Source organism: Hippichthys cyanospilos, chromosome 1 (assembly GCF_059441005.1).
Source record: "Hippichthys cyanospilos isolate Australia breed blue-spotted pipefish chromosome 1, RoL_Hcya_1.0, whole genome shotgun sequence".
Taxonomy (NCBI): domain Eukaryota; kingdom Metazoa; phylum Chordata; class Actinopteri; order Syngnathiformes; family Syngnathidae; genus Hippichthys; species Hippichthys cyanospilos.
Genome location: NC_142369.1, coordinates 1,484,914 through 1,505,903, shown reverse-complemented (window position 1 = coordinate 1,505,903; position 20,990 = coordinate 1,484,914). Strand labels below are relative to the sequence as shown.

Here is a 20,990-nt window from a genome sequence, read left to right as displayed (position 1 = left end):
ATATATATGTATATATGTATATATATATATATATGTATATATGTATATATATATATATATATGTATATATGTATATATATATATATATATGTATATATGTATATATATATATATATATATATGTATATATGTATATATATATATATATATAATTTCATATATATTTATATATTTATAAATATATTATATATATATATATATATATATATATATATATATATATATATATATATATATATATATATATATATATATATATATATAAATATATTCATATATATTTCATATATATTTATATATAATTTCATAGCGTTTGTGGAAACAGAAAAAGCAAGCATTTGAACTATTTTTAGTCGACAAGGGAGCTTTGTTGCTAAAAATGTTCTCTCTTCAAAACAGCACTATTTTAAATTGCTCTATATTTGGACCAGCTCTAAGTGTTATATTAAGAACATGACGTCATTCAGTCCACAACAGCAAACGAATTATTCCTCATGCCTTTAATATGACGCGTCCAATTAAGGAAAGGAGCAAAATTCCAACACTACCCCCAGCGATCTTCTAATGAGATGTAGATGTCCTGCGCATGCGCACTGGCTTGCACTGGCTCTGCTCGTCCCCGCGAGCTGCGCGCGCTCGCAAACGACTCAAACTGCAGCAACTGGTTGCAGCTTGACATCATTTGTTCCCGCGAGGAGTGTTTGTGGCTTTCCCCTCATCATGGACACGAGACGAAGCGTGTTGAGCATTTCTGAGCGCGTGGACGCCGCCGTCTCGTCTGCTGGTAGGACTTGTGTGTCCCGTCCTCTTCTCTCATGTGTCCTTCGTGCGCGTGCGTGAGATTTGCATGTCGGAATTGATTTCTGGGGACAGGTGGAGAAAAGAGCGATAAAGACTTGTCAAAGAAATTTGTCTGCGATGTCAATGACGATGCAAAATTCCACAAAATTTCTCACTCATCCCCGCCAATCTTTTCGGCGTGGAAAAAAAAATACTTGGAAAGTATCGTATGTGAGTAATTATTTGATTTGCAGTCTCCCAGTGTAGCACATTAGCAAAGTCAATGTTTGCAAAAGCTTCCTGAAATTGCTCTTTTCGTGGGTCTCCTTTGGCGGACTTTTGTGTGCTGCTGCAACTTTTGCCTTTTTTTGTTTTTTACGTACAATTGACTTCCAGTAACTCGTCTTCGGAGCCCTTCTGATGCCACGTTATTAAAAACAAATCTGTTCCCTCAATTCACTAATCTGTTCCCTCGGTTTACTAATCTGTTCCCTCCCTCCCTGTTTGAAGTCTCTATGAGAGACTTCCCACTATCAGAATCTTGACGTCACTCATGATAAGTGTGTGGAAAAAAAAAAACGAAAGTTGCAAAACCGCCATCTATCTAAAGCAGGCGATTATGTCTTTGTAAAATCCTGTCATTATTGAACTGATGGAATTTAGTGTGACAGGGCGAACGTTTTGATAGGAGACATTTAGGACAAGGCTGGACACGTGACTTTCTGGTCACTAGGGCAGCTTTTTTTTTTTTTTTTGTCCCCTTCGGGAATGTGTGTCGTGGCAGGTGGGCCCTCGTGGACCATCTGCCGTTGGACCCGGGCCAGGAGAAGGTGGACGGTCGCTCGGAAAATATGGAGGTTTTGGATGCACGCAATTGGAAAAGGAAGGGGGGGTGCCATAAAACTCTAGAAGCTTAGAGGCGGTTGCCATGGTGATGGAAGAACTTAGTCCAGTTTCCAAGAGGAAACCGAGTGTCCGTTGCACAGTACGGGTCCGTGGATCAAGTGGGACCGGGCCGCACGTGAAATATTGAATTATTTCCTCCTTATGTCATATTCTAGTCTGGAAAATAAGGTATTTTGAAAAAACTTTTATTTTGAAAACCGTCCAGGAAAATGGGGAAAAAAAGGTGAACTTGCCCAGTCACAAAATGGGATTGAATATGAACATAAAATTATGTCTTTGAGCTGAAATGAGCCAATGTTTGAACGTACACAGCAAGTATGTTTGAATGTATTTGCGTGCATGCATGCACAAATCAGTAGAAAATGCAGCTTTTTGCATTCGGCCTACGCATGTATTTGAATGTAATCAAACTTGTATGAACTTACGCATTTAAATTTGACAGTCAAAAAAGTTGAACTCCACTACGGCAGCTCCGGGCTTCCACAGTATGTTGGTCGTTGTCGTGTTAAATTGAGTACCCAAACGCTCCAAAAATTGGACGCACGCTTCATTTTAGGGTCAAATGCTGGTATTTTCTATGTCACAGTCTATAGGACATACCAACAGTTTGGCAACAATATAAAAACTATAGCAAAACAGAGGGAAAAATCTTTGTAATTTCTTCATATGTTCTTGAATTCATATCTGTAATATACCGCATATTTGTTGCAGGTATAGTGAGTGAGATAAATGTGAATGCCGATTGTAACTCTTTGTTATCCTGCCTGGTTGGCTGCAGGCCGGAGGTCGACTTTTGGTTGACGTGCATGGGTCGTTAGCTCATATCTCGTAGCAGCTTCTCGGTTTGCAACCAGCTCCGCTAGAAGAATCGCTTTCTTCTTAAAACGTATTTCTGTGAACGACGACGGACTCGGGCGTCGGTTCAGTCTGCTCGCTTCTTTTATTGAAAATAATGCCGTAACAACCTCAGCTAACACGAGCTGCTGTTAGCTGCAACAGGCACTGGCTGCTAACAGCCAACTGACCTTCGAGAAACAAATCTCATCTTTGTTTTACTGTTTATGGGACGTATCCATAACTTTGGCTTCATTTTTGATTTCTTTCATTTTTGGGCGAAAACGTGCGTCTTATAATCGGGGAGTTGGGGTAATTATTTTAGGTGGTTCTTGGTGCAAAATCTTGAAAAAAGTGTGAGAACCCTAACCCTACCCTACCCCTAACCATAACCCTAACCCTTAAAACAATTATTTGAATGTATAGAAGATTCTTCTTGGTAATGAGGATTTTGTCCTAATAACTGAATGCACTGGTTGTGTTGGTCTTGACTTTTTGAATGCTGCATTGCGGCGGCTTGACTCGGCAGGGCCACTTCCCTGGTGCCTTGGCTAATTTTGACCACTCGGTCTGAGGACAAGGTCAGCATCCGCGCGTATGTGAGCGCGCGTGCGCTCACGGCATCCGCTCACGGCATCCGCGCGAGTGACCTGCCAACACTGATTTGCGAGAGGCCAAAACTTGAGCGCGGCCTCGCAAGCGGGCTCACCCGCCGTTGAGACGGAGCGCGCCTCTGCGCCTCTGCGCCTCTGCTACGTTAGCGTTCCTCCCGGGCTCCCCCAAATCTCCCCGTTCGTCTCGCCGGGAGCAATTACGCCGTCTCCCATCCATCACCGCGCTCTAATTAAGCGAGTGTGATGATGCGTTCATGGTCGTAAACTCGGTGCGCGCTCCTCATTACGCTAAAAGCAAGCGCTTCTTCTTTGAGAAGGTAATAGATGCCAAGTTGTACGGGGGTGCTAATCCCCGCCCCCCTCCCGGTGGAGTTTTGCTAAACACCGCTTACGTTTGGAGCGCTCTCTCTCTTGCGCTCGCTCCCGTCTTCCTTATCCTCCCCCATCGGCGCTTTCCACAGTCTTCCTGGGCTCGGGATCTCGTCGCGCGCCTTTCGTAGCCCGCGAGGTACGCGGGACCGTTTCGCCGCATCCTGACGTCTTTGTACGGGCAGGTGAAGGAGAGCGGACGCGGGTCGCTGGTCTGCCGCCGCCATGCCGTCCCAAGAACGCCGCGAGGCCCCGCCGGCCTTCCGCAAAGGCTTTTCCAAGAAGGTGGTGCTCAACTGTTGCCTGGTGCGCCGCATCCTCGCCTGGGCCTCCCCGAAACCCAAAGGTAGCTCAAATATTTGGAGACCGTGACAAATTGAACGCCGGGATTATTGGGCTAGAGCTAGCAACAATTTTTTTTAACAATTTTTTTATCTCCCCATTTGGTTTATGAAATAAATTGGTGAAAACCCCAGTAGTGGTATTTCCTAGTTAAAAAAGGTCTTTTGAGGTAGCCTGCTTTGTTGAAAAGTGATCAGTAGGAACGGCCTCACCAGCCTACATGAGGCAGTTGAGTGCTGCTAGCTGCTAGCTTTTAGCACCGAGTGCAGCTGTATTTATTACATGAATCGATCACAGTAAACTCCCGCAATGTGGCAATTACCTACGATAGTGTGATTTTCCTGTAAAAAAGTGACAAATGAGTGGTGTCTATCAATCACATTTTTCACTTTTGTGGCTTGGCCCGAGTGGGCTGAGCAGGCTAGAGGGGCGGGTGATTTAATGGTGGGGGAGGGGGGGTACGTCAAGTCCCACTGCTGGGGTATCGATCACACGTCCCGTTCGGTGAGCCTCGACTGAGAAGAGCGATTGGGGGGGGTAATGCATATTTTTTCACTTCAGGCCACACGGCTTGGCTTCATTTCGATGAAAGATGCTTCCATCAGTGTCACCATGTTACAAAATGAGAGCGCGATCTTGCTTAGTCTCTGCTTTTAGCTTAATAGCTTAACAAATGTCCGTATTTGATGTTTTGGGCTCCATATCACTTGGCTTGTGTTTTTCTGTTCAATAAAAAGGACGGCTCTCTCTGTTGTACCTGCAGGCTAACAACAACAACTGTTTTTGTCACGCTTGATAAAGGAGGCAATATGCAAATTTCCATTTGTTTACGTGTTAAAAATAGAACTGGTGTTGCAATGATTGTTTGAGCCACGGGCGTTACCTGAAATATATTTTAAAGGGTGGCCACGTATTCTGGTTTCCTCCCACATTCTTCGGCACTTCAAATCTTCCTGAGGTGCATTTAAGAAAATGGATTGGTATCACGTTGTTTAGAGGATTATTATTATTATTGTTATTATTAAGTAACGTGCCTCATAGTGGACATTCATGGAAACGTGTTGCAGCTTGAAAATAATAGGACCAGTGCTACGGTATCACTAGTGCTTGCAGAGTTGACTAAAGTCGCCTCTTTGAAAATAATATCATTGAAATTTTTTCTGGTTTGTTTTGTTTTTATTTATATCCTTGTCTTAAAAAATAGCTTATATGGCAGGGAACAGACCTGCTCAAACAATTACAAAATGAGAAGAATTTTGAAATATGTATTATTTTATTGATTTATATTAGACATGGTACGCATTTCATGATGTACTAAATATTCAGTATTTTTTGTATTAATGAAATGGATAGATTTTAATTTGTGTTCATGGTTATCACACAGAATCGAATATCGGCCCAAGCCTAATTGCATGCATGTAAAAATGGCAGAGAAATCATATAGTATCTTTTTCCACTTGGTGTGGGGGTAGCCAAAATGGTGCCAAAAATGTTACAAAGGGTCGTGATAGCTTCGCCTCTGAATTGTGCCAATATTAGCGAAAATTCGCTTTGGATTTGCCAATTTCACCCGTGAAATCATACGCTTCTGAAAATGCCCTCTTAAAAAGTCTCGAAAATCTTCTGCCATCCAATGGAAAATTATTTTATTCTGTCTGTTACTATTTGCGTGTATGTTTTTTTAAGTAAATACTTTTTCAACAAAGTAATTGACATTGGAGAACGCCTGATGAGCGCATTACACACTGCTAGATTACAGAATCAATCCATGTCCTTTAGCACCCTCTACTGGTAAAACCATTTTACAACGTTTATCGAAGATTACTGTACAGTTCTCCCATTGCTTCAAGCCAGATCTACTTTTTTCATACTGAGCAATACGGACGGCTTCCAGTTTGATTGACGCTTTCTGAAATGCTAAATTTGCTCAAAGTATCTCTCATAATTTTATTATCATAGGTTAGGTTTTGTTCTACCATTTTATGTGAAGTCATCGATCATATTTGATGATATATTTGTCTGTATGATTGTTTGTGAAATTCCTAGAAAATCACAATGTTCTATCAGTTTTAAGCTAATGACAAAACATAAATCACTGCACAATGTATTTTACTAGTATTTAAAAATATTTACAACTATAATTTATACAATTAGAATAATGTAGCAGTATTGTACAGTATTGTAATGTGACATTCTCTCCTTTTTTTACATTTACAGTTGACATACTTTTGAATTAATTACCATTGACTCATATCCTCAGAATGTTTTCTATTAAATGTTGCAACCGTTTGATAGATTAAAAAAAAAGGAAAAAATGGGGGCAAATAATACCAGGGCACCAATATGCCATATGCATATCTACTTGTGTCCACTGAAGTATTCCACTTAGTACAAAAAAAAGAAAAAAAAAAACATTTGGACCGTGAGGTTTCAAACTGCACTTCCAGCTTTCAGCCAGTAGAGGGTAGCAAATTACAGGAAAAAAAATCCTTCCTGGCGCGTCTGTGAGAATGGACTAAGACACTAAGCTGTGATTGAAACATTGCCTAAGCACGTTACTATATTTTTCGAAATGTATATGCATTTTTTTATTTATCACAAGATGCAATGTGAGACATAAGCATCGTCATCAGTTTAATGTTTGTAAAGTTTAATGTTGAGTAGAAATTTCTGCCGCGTTTGTCCTTGGTGAGACAAGCAAGGTGGCACTTTTGCTAGTCCTGCTGGTCAAGTGTGAGGCAGGAAATGAGGCAATAATTGATGAGCAGGCTCCCCGGAGAGGCCTCCCCCCATAGCGGTGGGGGGGGGGGGGCGCACTGTTGTCATTTATGTGATTCATGTGTTGTGGAAACGCTCTGATGGGAAAATGACGATCCCGCTTCTCCGCATTAATCTTCTTTCCGAGACAAGAGAAAGAGGAGATGCTGCACCAAAATCTTGCTGATGATGACAATCAACATGATGATGAAGATGATGATCTCAACATTTAAGCCACTTAGTGATGCTTATTTACATGTTATCTGGGATTGCTTTATTATGCGGTGTCAGTCTTTTTTTTTTGGGGGGGGGGATGTAAGTCATCTTATTTTTTCTACTATTAATCGCCCACTTGCAAACCTCACAGGAATATTCTAGAAATTAGATGGATTCAAAGGCATAAGAATAATTGAATGCTTGGACAGAACAGTACAGTACCAGTGACGGAACGCGGGCTCCCTCTAGTGGTTTGGAAAGGTCACTGCCTTAACAATTCAATTGTATTTATTTAATATTTGCATCTAATCTTTAACAAGTGCTTTCTTAAACGATATATATATATATATATATATATATATATATATATATATATATATATATATATATATATATATATATATATATATATATATATACGTGTATCATTTTGTATCTTGCTTAGGAGTCTCTTCAGCTCATTGAATTGGCAGCGGGTCGTTATAGAGCCAACTGAATATGTATTTTGAATATTTTGACATGATTCGGCAGAGCTTCCCATAGAAAGAAGCTTCATGACAACGTCAAGGTGTTCCGCCCGTTCCAGCGCAGTATCCGATATAGCCGGTATATATATTCATACCCTTGTGAATTTTAAGGTTTTATGCACTTATTCATCTGCTGACATCTTGAAATAGCATCAAAATGTACACATTGGGGAAATTTTTGTTGCGCTATTGACAGGGATAAGAATAATTTTGAACATAATTGAACTGTCTGGAAATCTATCACATTGAAATAAAAAATCCGTCGAATAATGTATTGTTTTCATTCGTTTGTTGGTCGCACATGACTAGCAAAGAAACTAAGAAAAAAAATCTGTCACAGACACACAAAAAACTTCAAATTCACAAGGTTATGAATATGTTAGACTAGACCAGCACTTCCTTGTTTACTCTCTCAGTACCATTGATGAGTATGGACGCCAAAGATCCATTTTTCATGACCTCCGCTTACAACTAACAGCTTTAGAAGTCAACTATCCAATTCAAATCCGGCAATGAATGTGTTAAGCAAACAAATCAAACTCTTTTCATCCGGGCATCAAATCGGTTGCAAAATTGCACTTTTTCAAAGGTTTCCCCTCCCGCTAATGAATTCAAGAGGAACGCTTTCTTTGTTGCTGCTAAACAAGGAATTAGCCGCTAACAGCCAGGGATTAGTCTCGCTCGCTGGCTCGTTTGCAAAGTAGCCTCGCCGAAAGACAATAGCGGCCGCGGGTTAGCCGAGCCGGCGCCCCGTAACCGAGCCGGCGCCGCCTGTGTCCGCGGGGGCGCCCTCCCTTACATTATTCAACACGCCTTTTTCAACGCGTGCGTACCTCGATTGAGAAGCGCTCGAACCCCGGTGACTCCCTTCCGCCGCCCGCTTCAAACGTTTGATGAAAAGTCTGAAAAAAAAAAGTGGCGGCACCGCGGCAGGTTTGGCAGCGGGCCGTGTTTGGGATTTCCAATTATCGCCGATTCGTTGGTTGTGATGGAGACAGATGTCATAAGCATATTTGCGGAATCAAACAACAGATGTCTGAAGCCCGGATTGGCGTGCGCTACGTCGCTTTTGATCAAAAGGAAGACCGCTTGATGTTCAGCGGGCCTTGAAACGTTTTTTAGAGGGAAAAAAAAAACATGCCAAAAGATGTTTTGCATGTTTGTTGTCCTGCTTATTTCAAACAAAAAATAAGATACCTGCAATTAGACTCCGGGAGATTCTGACTGTGTAAACGTGAGCCAAAATAGCCTGCTTGCACAGTATTAAAGAGATAGCCCGCTTATGTCGCCATTTTCACCTTTACAAAATAATATACGCAAGTATAGTATATATATAGTATATATTTTTGTTTGTAATTGAAATGATGAATTTTTAATAATCAACTCTAGATTTATTTGTACTTTTTTAAGCTTCCAGACGCTCTTATACTGACTATTTATTGTCTGTAATCTTTGACCAAAGGAAGATCTAAAAGGGCTGGTGCTGGATAAATGAAGTACTAAAGTAATTGATTAAGTACTAAGGTAATCAAATACTTTCGATGGTTAAGCACTAGTAAGGCAATTAAATATTTTAGGTAATAAATTTAGGTAAAGTACTAAAGTAACGGATTCGGTAATTAAGTATTAAGGATTAGGTAATTAAGTATAAGTATTAAAGTAATCAAATACTCAGGTACTTAAGTAATCGATTTATTTAAAGTACTACATTTACGGATTAGGTAATTAAGCATGAACATAATCAATTACTTCAAGTGTTTGAGTGTTAAATAAATTGACTACTTTAAAGTAATCAAGCCCCCTAGGTAATTAATTAATAAATTACCATAAGGCAATTGATTAAATTAGCTAATAAGTACTAACAATCCATTACTTTTGGTAATAAAGTAATGAATTAGAAAATTCAGCAATGACTTTAGATAAGAGGATTAAGGTAATCAATTACTCAGGTACTTAAGTACTGAGGTAATTTAAGTAACAGCAATATATATATATATATATATATATATATATATATATATATATATATATATATATATATATATATATACAGTGGTACCTCGGTACTCGACCATAATCCGTTCTGAGGTGGTGGTCGAGCACCGATTTGTTCGAACACCGAAATCAATTTTCCCATAAGAAATAATGGAAAGTATGTGTGCACAAGTAAATGTGCACAAGCAGTACATGATAAAGATAAAGATAAATAAAGCATTATAAACCATTTTGTATAATTTACTTACGTTTTGGAGAGTGGTTGATGGCATACAGGAATGGATGTGGAGAGGACGGGAGGGAGTTACTCCTTCCATGATGACGCTAGCTAACTGCGACGCGAGGTACACCGCGTTCATATTTTGCTATAATTTCCTTCTTCGGTTCAATAGTGGTCCTCATTGTTTTCCTCTTTGCCTTCCCCTTATCACTGTCTTTCTTTGGACCCATTATTAAGGGCTAGAGCAACACGAAAAAGTTTAAATCCGGGAAGAAATACTCGAACAAACGTCTTACTCCGCTGGCGGTCTGAGTTGAACTGGCGCTTACCCGCTGGCCGAGAAGGGCCGAGGAGCGCGTTCGGCTCGGCTCGGCTCGGCTCGGCTCGGCTCGGCTAGTCGAGCACCGAAAATCTGTTTGAGGTCCGATGCATTATCTACTTGAATTTTTTGGTCGAGCACCGATTTGGTCGAGTATAGAGGCGGTCGAGTACCGAGGTACCACTGTATATATATATATATATATATATATATATATATATATATATATATATATATATATATATTGTGAGCTGGTGGTTTTAGAGCCAAGTGAATATTTTGACAGGATTCGGCAGCGCTTCCCATACGAGGAAGCTTCCAATGTCATGGTCAAGGTGTTCCGCCGGTCCCAGCGCGGCATCCGCGACCCTCAAGGTCCTTGACACGCGGCAGACGGCGGGGTCATTTTCGCACATGTTCCGCTTTGCTCAATCGTCTCCCCCGGGGTGTCGCGGCACCTTTTTTTAAGTTGACCCCGTGTCCGCGGACGTCTCGTTTTGCCGGAATTGGGTCAACGAAGCACGTCGCGAGGAAGGAAATGAGGTCACGGAGAAGAGCTTTCCAGCTCGCCAGGCTTGGCGTTTACAGGCGTCGTCATGACCGGGCCCACGTCTGGTCCCGAAGTGACAATTATAAACAAAGGCAGCTCGCACTTTCAAGGGAAGCGCTCGGCTGGATCCGGAGGTTGGCGGGAAATGACACCCACGTGATGCGTTTCCTCATCCATGGCGGAGTGTTTACCCGCACTCCGCTTGTGATGAATCTCTCCGTAATTACAGCCCTTGTGATCGTTAGTGTGCCGCTGCCAACGCTGTCGTCTGTTTTTTTTCACTACCCGATTGAATGGCCCAGGTTGATGTAAATATCACACTTATTCTAAACAGACGCAGCTCGACGCAGTCTGACGAGGCAAATGATTAGATTAGTATTTTTGGGTATTCGTAAAGCATATACAGTGGACCCCCGTGTCACAGCATCCCTGGTTTACATTTCTTACATGTTGCGATGTGGAATACTGAGTTTTTTTTATCTCCTTTTTATGGTATTTTCCCCGCTTTGCAACAAAAAAAACTTTCATGACCCTAGGGGGTTGGCTGTATTTGTCTTTTTTGTCTTCATCTGCAGGCGTTTTTAGGTAATTGCACTTATTTTGTGTTGTGGTCTAACTGCCTCCATGAAACGCGTCACTACAATGCTGGTCTGCTAGTGGTCAGCGTCTTCTCACAGAGATGCTGGTCTGCTATTGGTCAGCCTCACTCGTTTCAAAATGGCGGAACTGTAAAGCTTTGTTCTATCGCGAGTGGTTACAAAACTGTATTTCTAGTGCATTTTACCGCTTGATTCAAAGTTGAAAGGGTTAGCCATGGGTCCCAAGATTGCTAGTCATGTTATAGAGAGAAGTAAGAAGATGATTCATATGGAAACCAAGCTGGAGATAATCAAGAAATACGAAGCTAGCCGAGGCTACCCTTACTAGGTTCTAAACGCATTAGCTATTTAACATAGGTTCGGATTGCCCGCCATGCGGTGAATTCGCCTTACGAGCCCAACCAAGGAACGGATTCATCTCATTTCGTAACACGGGGGCCCACTCTACTAAATATATTACTGTGGCAACACCTATTGAGACGCGCCCCTTACGTTGCAAGATGTACTGATCTCAATGTTGAGGTTTTGCTGTTACTGTCTCAATGACTTTTCCATCATATAATTGAGGAACCAGAATAGTAGAAGGTGTAAAGCCTATGTCTAATATTTCAATGAGACGTGCTCTTAACATGGAAAGTCTCACTCACTGCAATGTCCACTTTTACCAAGGATCTTCTTAAGATATTTCGAACTGTTATTTTTTTCAGGAAAACTTTTAGCATGTTCGAATTCGTTTGTGTCCCACTTTTTCTAATGGAGTGAAAAGGACATTTTCAATCCTTGCGACACGGAAAACAGTTAAGACTGTTTCAAAATAATCCAGATGCCACGGCGAATGAGGGGTGGAAGACAATGGACCCAAAAATGCAGGGAAGCAGGATAAGTTCAAAAGATTTGAATCAAAAAAACGGTGGAAATAGTAGCTAGACGGACAAGAATAACCTAACGATGATTAAAAATTTCAAATGAAGACGAAATCTGTCATACGTACGCAAAACTATTGTTTGCTTGCGCGCGTATCAAAACATGTAGCTTTCTCCTTCGTTGGCGCTGCCGAGGATTCGGCGTTGCCCGGCGCGGCGCGTCGGCTCCCGCGCAAACAAAACCTACGGAGCGGCGCTATTTACCACGAGCGGCATCACGTAGTGAAATATTGACGTCTCCGAGGACAGCGTTGTTGGCTGGAGCTTCGGGAAGCTCTCATCAGTATGCCGGTGTGAGCGCGTAGTCGACATGTCGAGATCAATGTCCTAGAAAAGCTCTTTTTCATCAATTCCCAGCAGGTGGAAAAATATAAATAAAATATACGCTTCACGCAAAGGCTGTCAAATTTCTTTTCAGGGCCGGTTCGGAGATGTGATTAACCCTCAGGGGTGTGCGGGTAAAACGGGGAATCACTTGTGATGCCGTACCGTATGAATGAATGCCAGTTGGATCATCGTCTGTACAGTATGTACAAAAACAAACAAACACTGTACTATTATAGGATAAGGTATTATAGGTAAATATGCGCGCAGGTGTATATTATCAACATATAATTATAGCGTAACGTATTATGTGAATACATCGTGCAGCGGTAAATTATCAATGTATTAATATAAATGTCCTCCATTGTAGTCATAGTAAAGATCTTTCCTCGAAAAGAAATCAAGTTAATTTCAAACTACGTTTTCGTGGTTGCTAATGCTAGCTAGCATATGATAGCTTAGTTCCAACCGTTCTGATATGATGGAGACTGAGTTTTCAGGACGATGAAATAGAATAGGGTACTGATTATATCATTCTTTTTTAAATTTAATGTATATTATACAAAAAATAGTTTTCAAAGAATTTCTGCGAATTTCTACTTTCCCTTTGATGCGAAATGCCTTTGGTGTAAATACGGGCAAAATACTGCACGAGGTTTATTCATGGGACTTTAGAGTATGTATGCATTCATATATAGCATATATAATTCATCTAGCAAAAGTAAAAGCAATAAAATGTGTCCAAAGTCGAGTAAGGCTATAAATAGTTCAAAACAAAAGTTTTTCACTCCCCTGGAAGACTGCGATTCATCATGCGCGAGGCTTCAAGTAAATCCGCTGGCGCTGATGCTCTCCAGGCCGTTTTGCCCGGCGCTCACAGTGAGAGATCATGCGACAGATCGCAATATAATAGTCGCGCCTGCCCTCTCTTACCCCCTCGGCGGGTTCCTTACCGCCACCTTTTGTTTGCGCGCGGCACTGCCTCGAGAGCTTGGCGACGGGGTGCCGTACTCCCAGAACACCCCGGCGAATTTTGCTAGACTCATCAACATCGGCAGATTTGCAAAGATAAGCAGAACGTCCTCCTTTAGTCTTGACCTTTTGCAAAGCGCGCCCCCTTTACGCTCATTACCTTCCGGTCCGGCAAAGAAAAGGCCAGGTTGGCGCAATCGAGGCAGGAAAAGAAGGCGAGCAGGAAGGCGTCTCGTGCGCCTTTTAGCCCGGCCCCCAGTGAGCATTCGCGTCCGTACGCGCCGTGTCACAGCCGTTCATTTTTGTCTACGGGTATCAAGCCGTGAGCTCTTATCGGCGGCGCCGCCTCCCGCAGCGGCGCAGCCGTCCCTCGACCATCTCCGCAAAAGCACCCGATTGGCTTTTATCGCTTTTCCGCGGACTCGTCCCATCGCCGGCGTCTGCTTTACGGCGAGGAGGGATTATGAATTTTCTCAGTACAAATACAATGTTGATTTCATTTTACTCTCACGCAAGTTAAAAAATTCATACAAATGTTTTCAGTGTTTGGGAAGGATGTAGTCAACTTTTTTTTCCCCATAATCGGGTGTTGACTTCAACAGGCACTAGTAATAATAAATAAATTAAAAAAAAACATTTGACATGTTGTCACCATCTGGGTGAAATTTCAGCTCCCTGATGTCTTCTTTCAATACTTTCCCTTTGATGTGAAATGCCTTTGGTGTAAGTGTGGGCAAAATACCGCGCAAGGTTTATTCATGGGACTTTAGAGCATGTATGCATTCAAATATAGCATATATTATTCATAGCAAAAGTACAAAGCAGTACATTTTACCAAAATGTTCAAATATTTAGTAAAATATGTAGGTTTTGAAGAGTGTGTTTTATACACAGGTGTGTCTTATATTTGGGGAATTTCCATATGTTTGAGCGGGTTTGCCAGTGAAAAAAAAATCATTATCGGGCTGCTCCACGTGTCCAAAAATTCTCAGCCATTCGGGTCTGTCTGCAACGTGACGATCCGCCTCGATAAACTTGGCCGGATTGCCGATTTTCTTCTGTCACCGCTTCTGCGGGACTTGGCTAATTCATGCAAATGCGCCTAATAGCTCTCCGGCGGGCGGGAAAAGCCCCCCCGGTGTGCTGAGCGGGCCTTCGTCAGCAAAGCCGGACGGCCCATCCGTCGTCGGGCATCGACCAACGGCCTATTGTTTGGAAGGAAGATCACTCGACGGCGCTTTCGCTCTGCTGGCGACATCTCTTTAGGGAAGACTATTGAAATTGCCGGGCCCGAAGCCCGGACCCAACTGCGGGGAATCGGTCCTCCTTTTAAATGCCATGGAAACAAGATGAAAAGTCTTAGTTCCGCTTTTGAGCACCTCTGCTGAAAGTCCTTTAGTGGACACTCCACTGTACAGCTTGGTTTCCATATAAATCATTTTCTTACTTCTCTCTTTAACATCACGAGCAATCTCGGGACCCTCGGCTAAGCCCAAAAACTTTTGAATTAAACGGTAAAATGCACTATAAACACGCTTTTGTAACCGCTCGCGATCGAACAAAGCTTTGCCGTTCCGCCATTTTGAAACGAGTGAGGCCGACCGATAGCAGATCGGCATCTCCGTCGTGTGACGGCGACAAAAAATGAGTGCTATTACCTAAAAACGCCTGCAAACGGAGACAAAAACAACACAAATACAGCCAACCCCCTAGGGTCATGACAGTTGTTTTTGTCACAAAGCGGGGAAAATACCATTAAGAGGGGACGGTATTCCAGGTCGCAACATGAAAAAAACGTAAGCCGGGGACGCCGTAACCCGAGGGTCCACTGTACTTGTTAAAAAGACAGCATTTTTCATTGCCCTCCACAAGCGCAAAGAAATATTTTGGACAGACAAACTCATTTGACCGTTTTTACAATCGTACTAATTTTGCTCTCGAGCACCTCTGCAGAATGTCCTGTTTGGCGCACGCTCCGTCTCCACGCCAGGAAGGCGCTAATATTTTCAGCGTGCATCACAGCTTTTTAATCAGCGCTTGATTGACACTCTGAGACTTCAGCCCGAGTGCTGTGAAGATGCCCGATATGAGCACCACCTTGAATCGGCTCAATTAGCGCCGCGCGCATCATTTTAATGGCTTTCTGCGCCGGCGGTACAAAACGAAGCGGCCAACCATCCATTAAAAACCGCTCGTTTTACCAGAGTTAATAAATTTACAGCCGGACGCATTCCCAGCCCCAATCCTCACAATTGTGCCGTGCTTCGGAGATTTCCGTTTCTCCCGGCTGTTTTTCTTCTCTTCAAGCTGTCAATACGTGTGTTTGCGTTCAGCCCAACCACGTGCAGATACAGACGCACAAGACGGGAACTTCCCCTCAAGCTTCGGTATCACTTTGAGTAAACATACATTTTTCCCCAGACTCTATAAGGACTTGGAATGTGCTGATTTGCTCCATACGTCACACTGACATCCAAATGTTGCTTTGCATGCGCAGATGAAATGTTCTGGGAATTGAATACCGGGATTATAGTGACTTGTAAACATGAGAGGCTGTTTGCTGTAAGGACTAGCAACGCAAACAAAATACCTGACGTATACGACCGCACCACTTTTTTTTTTCTATTCTTTAGAGATGCTAGAATGCTAAACTGAAGGTGTGTCATGTAACTCTGATGCAAAATTCGGATCATTTTTCAGTCATGTTCTTCCGCATCATTCTGGCGGTATTTTAGCCAAGGGAGGGCGCACTCCTGGTAGAGCGATTACCAGGGCTGCACGATTATAGCCAAAGTAATATTCACGATTATTTCGGTCAGTATTGAGATCGCGATTATTCATCATGTTTGGTCAAAGGTGTCTATTTATTGCCTCTTTTTTAACCCTTGTGCAGACTATACACACTGTATTTTTTTCCTACTTTTGTAAATGCTTTTAAAGGTGTAATAATTAGTTATTCATGAAAAATAATTTTCCTTCTAAAACGCCTTGTTCAGTTCATTAGTTCTAGCCATACATATGTAGGTTCAATTTATTAAAACCCAAAAAATATTGAAAAATGGTACGGTCTTTTTGTAGCCTGTGAAGTGCCGATGATATTTTAACTGATCTCTACCACCACTTTCTGTTTTGAGGTGAAACGCAAATCGACAAAGAATTTTCAGTTTGCCGGCATAGTTTGACCGCCGCTCAACGAAATGTTGCAAAAATCACAGAAAATCAATGTCATGAATCCTATTAAAAGGCATCCAAAAAATTGTAATTATAATGTTTTTATATGGTCCAAAATTTGGACAATGATTACTTTTGTACACAAAATCTCACACATCTAACTGCAATCACATAAAAATGTCAAAATTATGGCATTTTAAAATTTTACAAGCTTTAATCATCTGCTGGAAATTTCAGCTCCCTAGTGGGGTTTTTCCCTTTGATTCTTTTATGATGTCAACATAATGCCACAAGGATTAAACTAGCAGTATATATATAAGGCTTGATACTTTCAAATAATAATACACCAATAAAGAAATAAATAACAAACAAATTTACCCAAAACATGGCAAAAACCTGGCACACAGGGCAACACTCCTAACTTACTTGCTGAGTGCAAACCAATGGAAAAAAATGACGCCTACTTAGAACCAAGCGCATGATCTACTTTTAAGCAAATTTTAATCAGTGAGTCAAAATATAATATTACGTCATTTCAAACTGAACGTATTCCAATTTTTTGCCAGGGGGATTTTTTAAAATGGGTCTCATTTGACACCTAGCACAGTATACACAGTATTAGGAATCAGGTGAGAAACTCAATGCTGTTTCACACTGGTAAATAATATATTAGGGTGGGAAAAGCATTGGCTTTTGTCATGTCAAGTGCTTGATTTGACACGTATGGTAGCCGCCTTTCTAAACGTTAATATCGCCAAGGATTAGCTTAATTAATAGTGGCGGCCAATATCGTGATTAAAATTCGATTAATTGTGCAGCCCTAGTAATAACTAAATTAAACGTTGACGTATTTTCACCATCCAGGTGAAATTTCAGCTACCATGTGGCTTCTTTCAATGTTTTCCCTTTGATGTGAAATGCCTTGGATTTCAAGCTCAAAGGATTGCGTGAAATACTGCGCGAGGGTTAAACCAGCTGTGCAAACGGATTTTATCAATACAATAACAGCCACCTTCATCCTATTAGCGGCTGATGCTATCGCTAATAACATGCTGTGTCAGACAATACGAAGAGGAGGCAGCGACACAGCCGATTAGTCTCGGAGACACTTGATATGGTTTTAGCCATCATTAAACTCGGGACCAAGCTCTGCCCTGAATATTAATTGAGACGGGGCTTTGAAAATTGATTTTCATTTATTTATTTATTTTTACATCCAATTCTGAATATTTTGTCTAATTAGTGTTTATCGGCATTTTTTGAAGATTTTTTAAATTAGTCAAAGCCAGTTGCCCATCCTTGGGTTTAAGGGAAAATCAAATCTTTTTGCGTTTTTTTTTTTTTTAAACAATGCGGAATTCTATGCCCCCCCCCCCCCCCCCCCCCCCCCAGTTCAAACGTGACAAATATTGCCTCAGTGGGTAATAAATTAAACAGGAAAATAAACCTGTTCTTATCCTTCTCAGGGGTGGCCATTTTGAATTGGTTGGGGCTCAGGTAACGACCAATCGCGCGCCAGCTGTGCCGTGATTGGTGGCTAACTGAGCTTTGCGCCACTGTGATGCCATTTTTAGTCGACAGCAAGTGGAAAATGTCTGAAATGGAGGGGTTCGCAGCTTTTGATTCCTAATTCCTATTTCACAAACATAATATTAATCAGATTACATTGATTAGACTAAGAGACAGTATATAATATATTAATGGAAAAAAAATTCTTATTTAAAAAAAATATATGAGTGATCTCAAAAGTCGTTTAATATCAATTCAAACCGGATTCCAGATTTTCATCTCACAACCCGCTTGTGTCTAATCCTAGCTCAATGAAGACATTTTCTTGACAGAAACGATTGTACTACTTTCCTAATTAGACAGCACTTTGTCACCTTAGCTATTGGGTGCGGTGCAGGAGTCGGGGTAATGGTAGCACACATGCTCAAGGTAAATGAAGCGCACCTACATGGGCGGGCGGAGCTTGTCAATGATTCACCGGCCTGACCGGGAGTCGGCTGCCTCACTTGTCCACTGACTTTAAATCACGGATGTGCGGTATTCTAGCGGAAATAAACATCAACCCAATTAACTCATTCAGTGCCGTTGACGATGTGGAAAGCTCAATTTTAACTGGACAGCTAGAAAACTTCTCAGTTGATGTGTTAGTGTTTTATACACTTAAATCCTGTGCTTTATTTTATATATATATATATATATATATATATATATATATATATATATATATATATACATACATGTTTTTACCTGTATGCTGTATGTATTAGTTAATCCAGTGCTTCTTGCGCCCTCACACACAATTACAAATAAGATTATTATCTATAAAATTGGACAAGTATACCAGAAACTGTATTCTTTTTAACAGTAGAAGAAAAAAAATCAATATAAAACAATGTTCTACAACAATTAAGTACTTTTTAGAGCATTTACATAGATTACAGGTTAGTCTAAAAGTGAAAAAAGTACATCAAAGTGCTTGGGGGAAAAAAAAAAAGATGCCAATCGTTATTTTATTGTAATCACACTCCACATAGCAAAAACAAAGTCCCGCCCCTCAGGTCATCTGCCCCCCCTCTCCTCTTTTTTTCTATTTGTGAACGCAGTCAGTAAAAGATATAAAAAAAAAGTGATAGCCGAAAAAGTATTTCCCCTCCACTGCCTTTGAGCGCTACTACGCGCGATGTGCTTTCCCTGCCTCTCCTCTCTCTTCCTCCTCCTGGCGGGCCAATCAGGCCCCGCCTCCATAGCAACCGTCAGCGACGGTAAAACATCCACAGATGGTGCCGAGCGGAGCGAGAGGCGCGCTCACGACCACGTCAAGTGCGGCGGCGTGCGCTCGCGTCCGGTAGAAGACTTTTCTTTTTCCTTTCCCCGCCCGTTGAGAAAGTCTGTCGCAGAGACAGATCGAGCCTTTACGCTGGAGCCGCTCGCCAATGAGCGCCGCGCCGCCAAACGTGCGCCGCTGACGCAGCCGGACCCGCAAACGGGACCTCGTTTGAAGGAGAAAGCCCTCTCGCCGCCGGTCAAGATGAGCTGCAGGAAAAGGTGCAAACGGCAGGTTTTCAAGTTCGCCCACTACCTGTACAGACTCATCACCGGCTCGCTCAACACCGGTAAGACCCTCGGCGGGCGGGTCGCCCCGCCAAAGAACCCGCTCTTTTCTCACTTGTGGCTCGCCGGATTACATTACTGCACGGCAATTTTTTTAATTGAGTGTTGCTGTCAAGACGCTCGCTTGCGCCCCGGCTGCACCGAGGAGATAGCGCCCCCCCCCCCCCGGGACGTGCCGCGTGATGCTAATGAACTTGAGGGCGCTTCCGTGCAGGCGGCCGCTCCAAATTGCCTTTATATTCTTTCGGACCGCGCACCCCCGCGGGGCGTCACGCACACGCCGCGGTCCGCTTCGCTGTGGTCTTGGTGGCCGGGGCAAAGTGCGGACGGCTGAGGCTTTTGAATCCAAAGCAATAAAAGCGGATTAGCGGCAGATGCCAAGATTGGAGGAATCCATCAGTTGGCCCGAAGGAGTTAGCCATTAGTCGCCATAGCGACCAGTGGGCCATTTATCGGTGTTGATTACGCAGACGCTTTTATCGATGCCGATACGCTGTACGCTCCATTGTTTCGTTGGGCGTACAGTTTGGAGCGGGGAAGTCAAGACCGAACCGAGTGAGGCCAAGGCATCATGGAGAGACGGGGACAAGGCCAACTCTTTTGGAGGTCGGCACCAAGACGAGACCGACACTTTTGCAGGTCGAGGGTGAGACTGGACCGAGATTGTCAAGGTTGATACCGAGACGGGACCGAGATTGTCAAGGTTGATACCGAGACGGGACCGAGATTGTCAAGGTTGATACTGAGACGGGACCGAGATTTTGGAGGTCGAGGTGGAGATAAATGCAAGCCTTTGAAAGTCGAGATTAAGACAAAACCAAGACCTTTTCGAGTTTGAGGCCGAGACAAGATTAAGACTTTTTCAAGGTCAAGACCGAGACAAGACAGAGATGTTAAGGTAGAGAGACTCCAAGACAAGACCAAGACATTTTGCGGGTCAAGAGACTCAATACAGACAAGACCAAGATCTTAGCCAAGTTTAGACTCAAACTTTTCGAGGGTGAGAAGAAAGATAAATGTACTGTTACATTCACGGCGTTGCTAATATCAAGGGAAACCCTGTGAAAATCCCACAAATTCCAGGGGTACGCAATCCTAGCGTCCAAATAATTAAAAAATGAACCAGCGTAATAGGTAGCACGTCAAATATCACAGCCCAATATGCCTCGTCCTGGTTGGATTTCTACAGACCGCAAAGCACAGACGTACAGCCTCCTAGCTGATGATTGCGTCGTCAGCAATTATTCAACATCTGAAGCGCACAGCAGTCGACGTCTTTATTTGATTCATTATTTCCGCACCGGCGCTTTGAAGGGACATTTCAATTCCATCGGTGATCACGTCGATACAGGTGATAAAATCTCGCGCCCGCCGCTGGCGCGCGTGTCCGGCCGCCAAGCGAGCCCGGCGCCCGCGGCGACCCGCCCCCCCGTGATCCGATCCGACGCCTCT

The 20,990-nt window shown here is 42.5% G+C and overlaps 1 protein-coding gene across 4 annotated transcripts in view; it reads left to right on the top strand.

Moving 5' to 3' along the window:
* Positions 1-615: 615 nt before the first annotated feature.
* Positions 616-20,990, top strand: part of kcnip4a (potassium voltage-gated channel interacting protein 4a) — a 62,207-nt gene continuing 41,832 nt past the window's right edge. For 2 of the 4 annotated variants that reach the window (XM_088415434.1, XM_088415411.1), the window contains exon 1: positions 616-784. In XM_088415434.1, the coding sequence (XP_088271560.1) occupies positions 721-784 (64 nt within the window). In that variant the 5' untranslated portion in view covers positions 616-720. Of the gene's footprint in view, positions 785-3,688; positions 3,850-19,204; positions 19,541-20,990 lie in introns of those variants that run through there. The other 2 variants (XM_088415420.1, XM_088415426.1) reach the window with 2 other exon arrangements.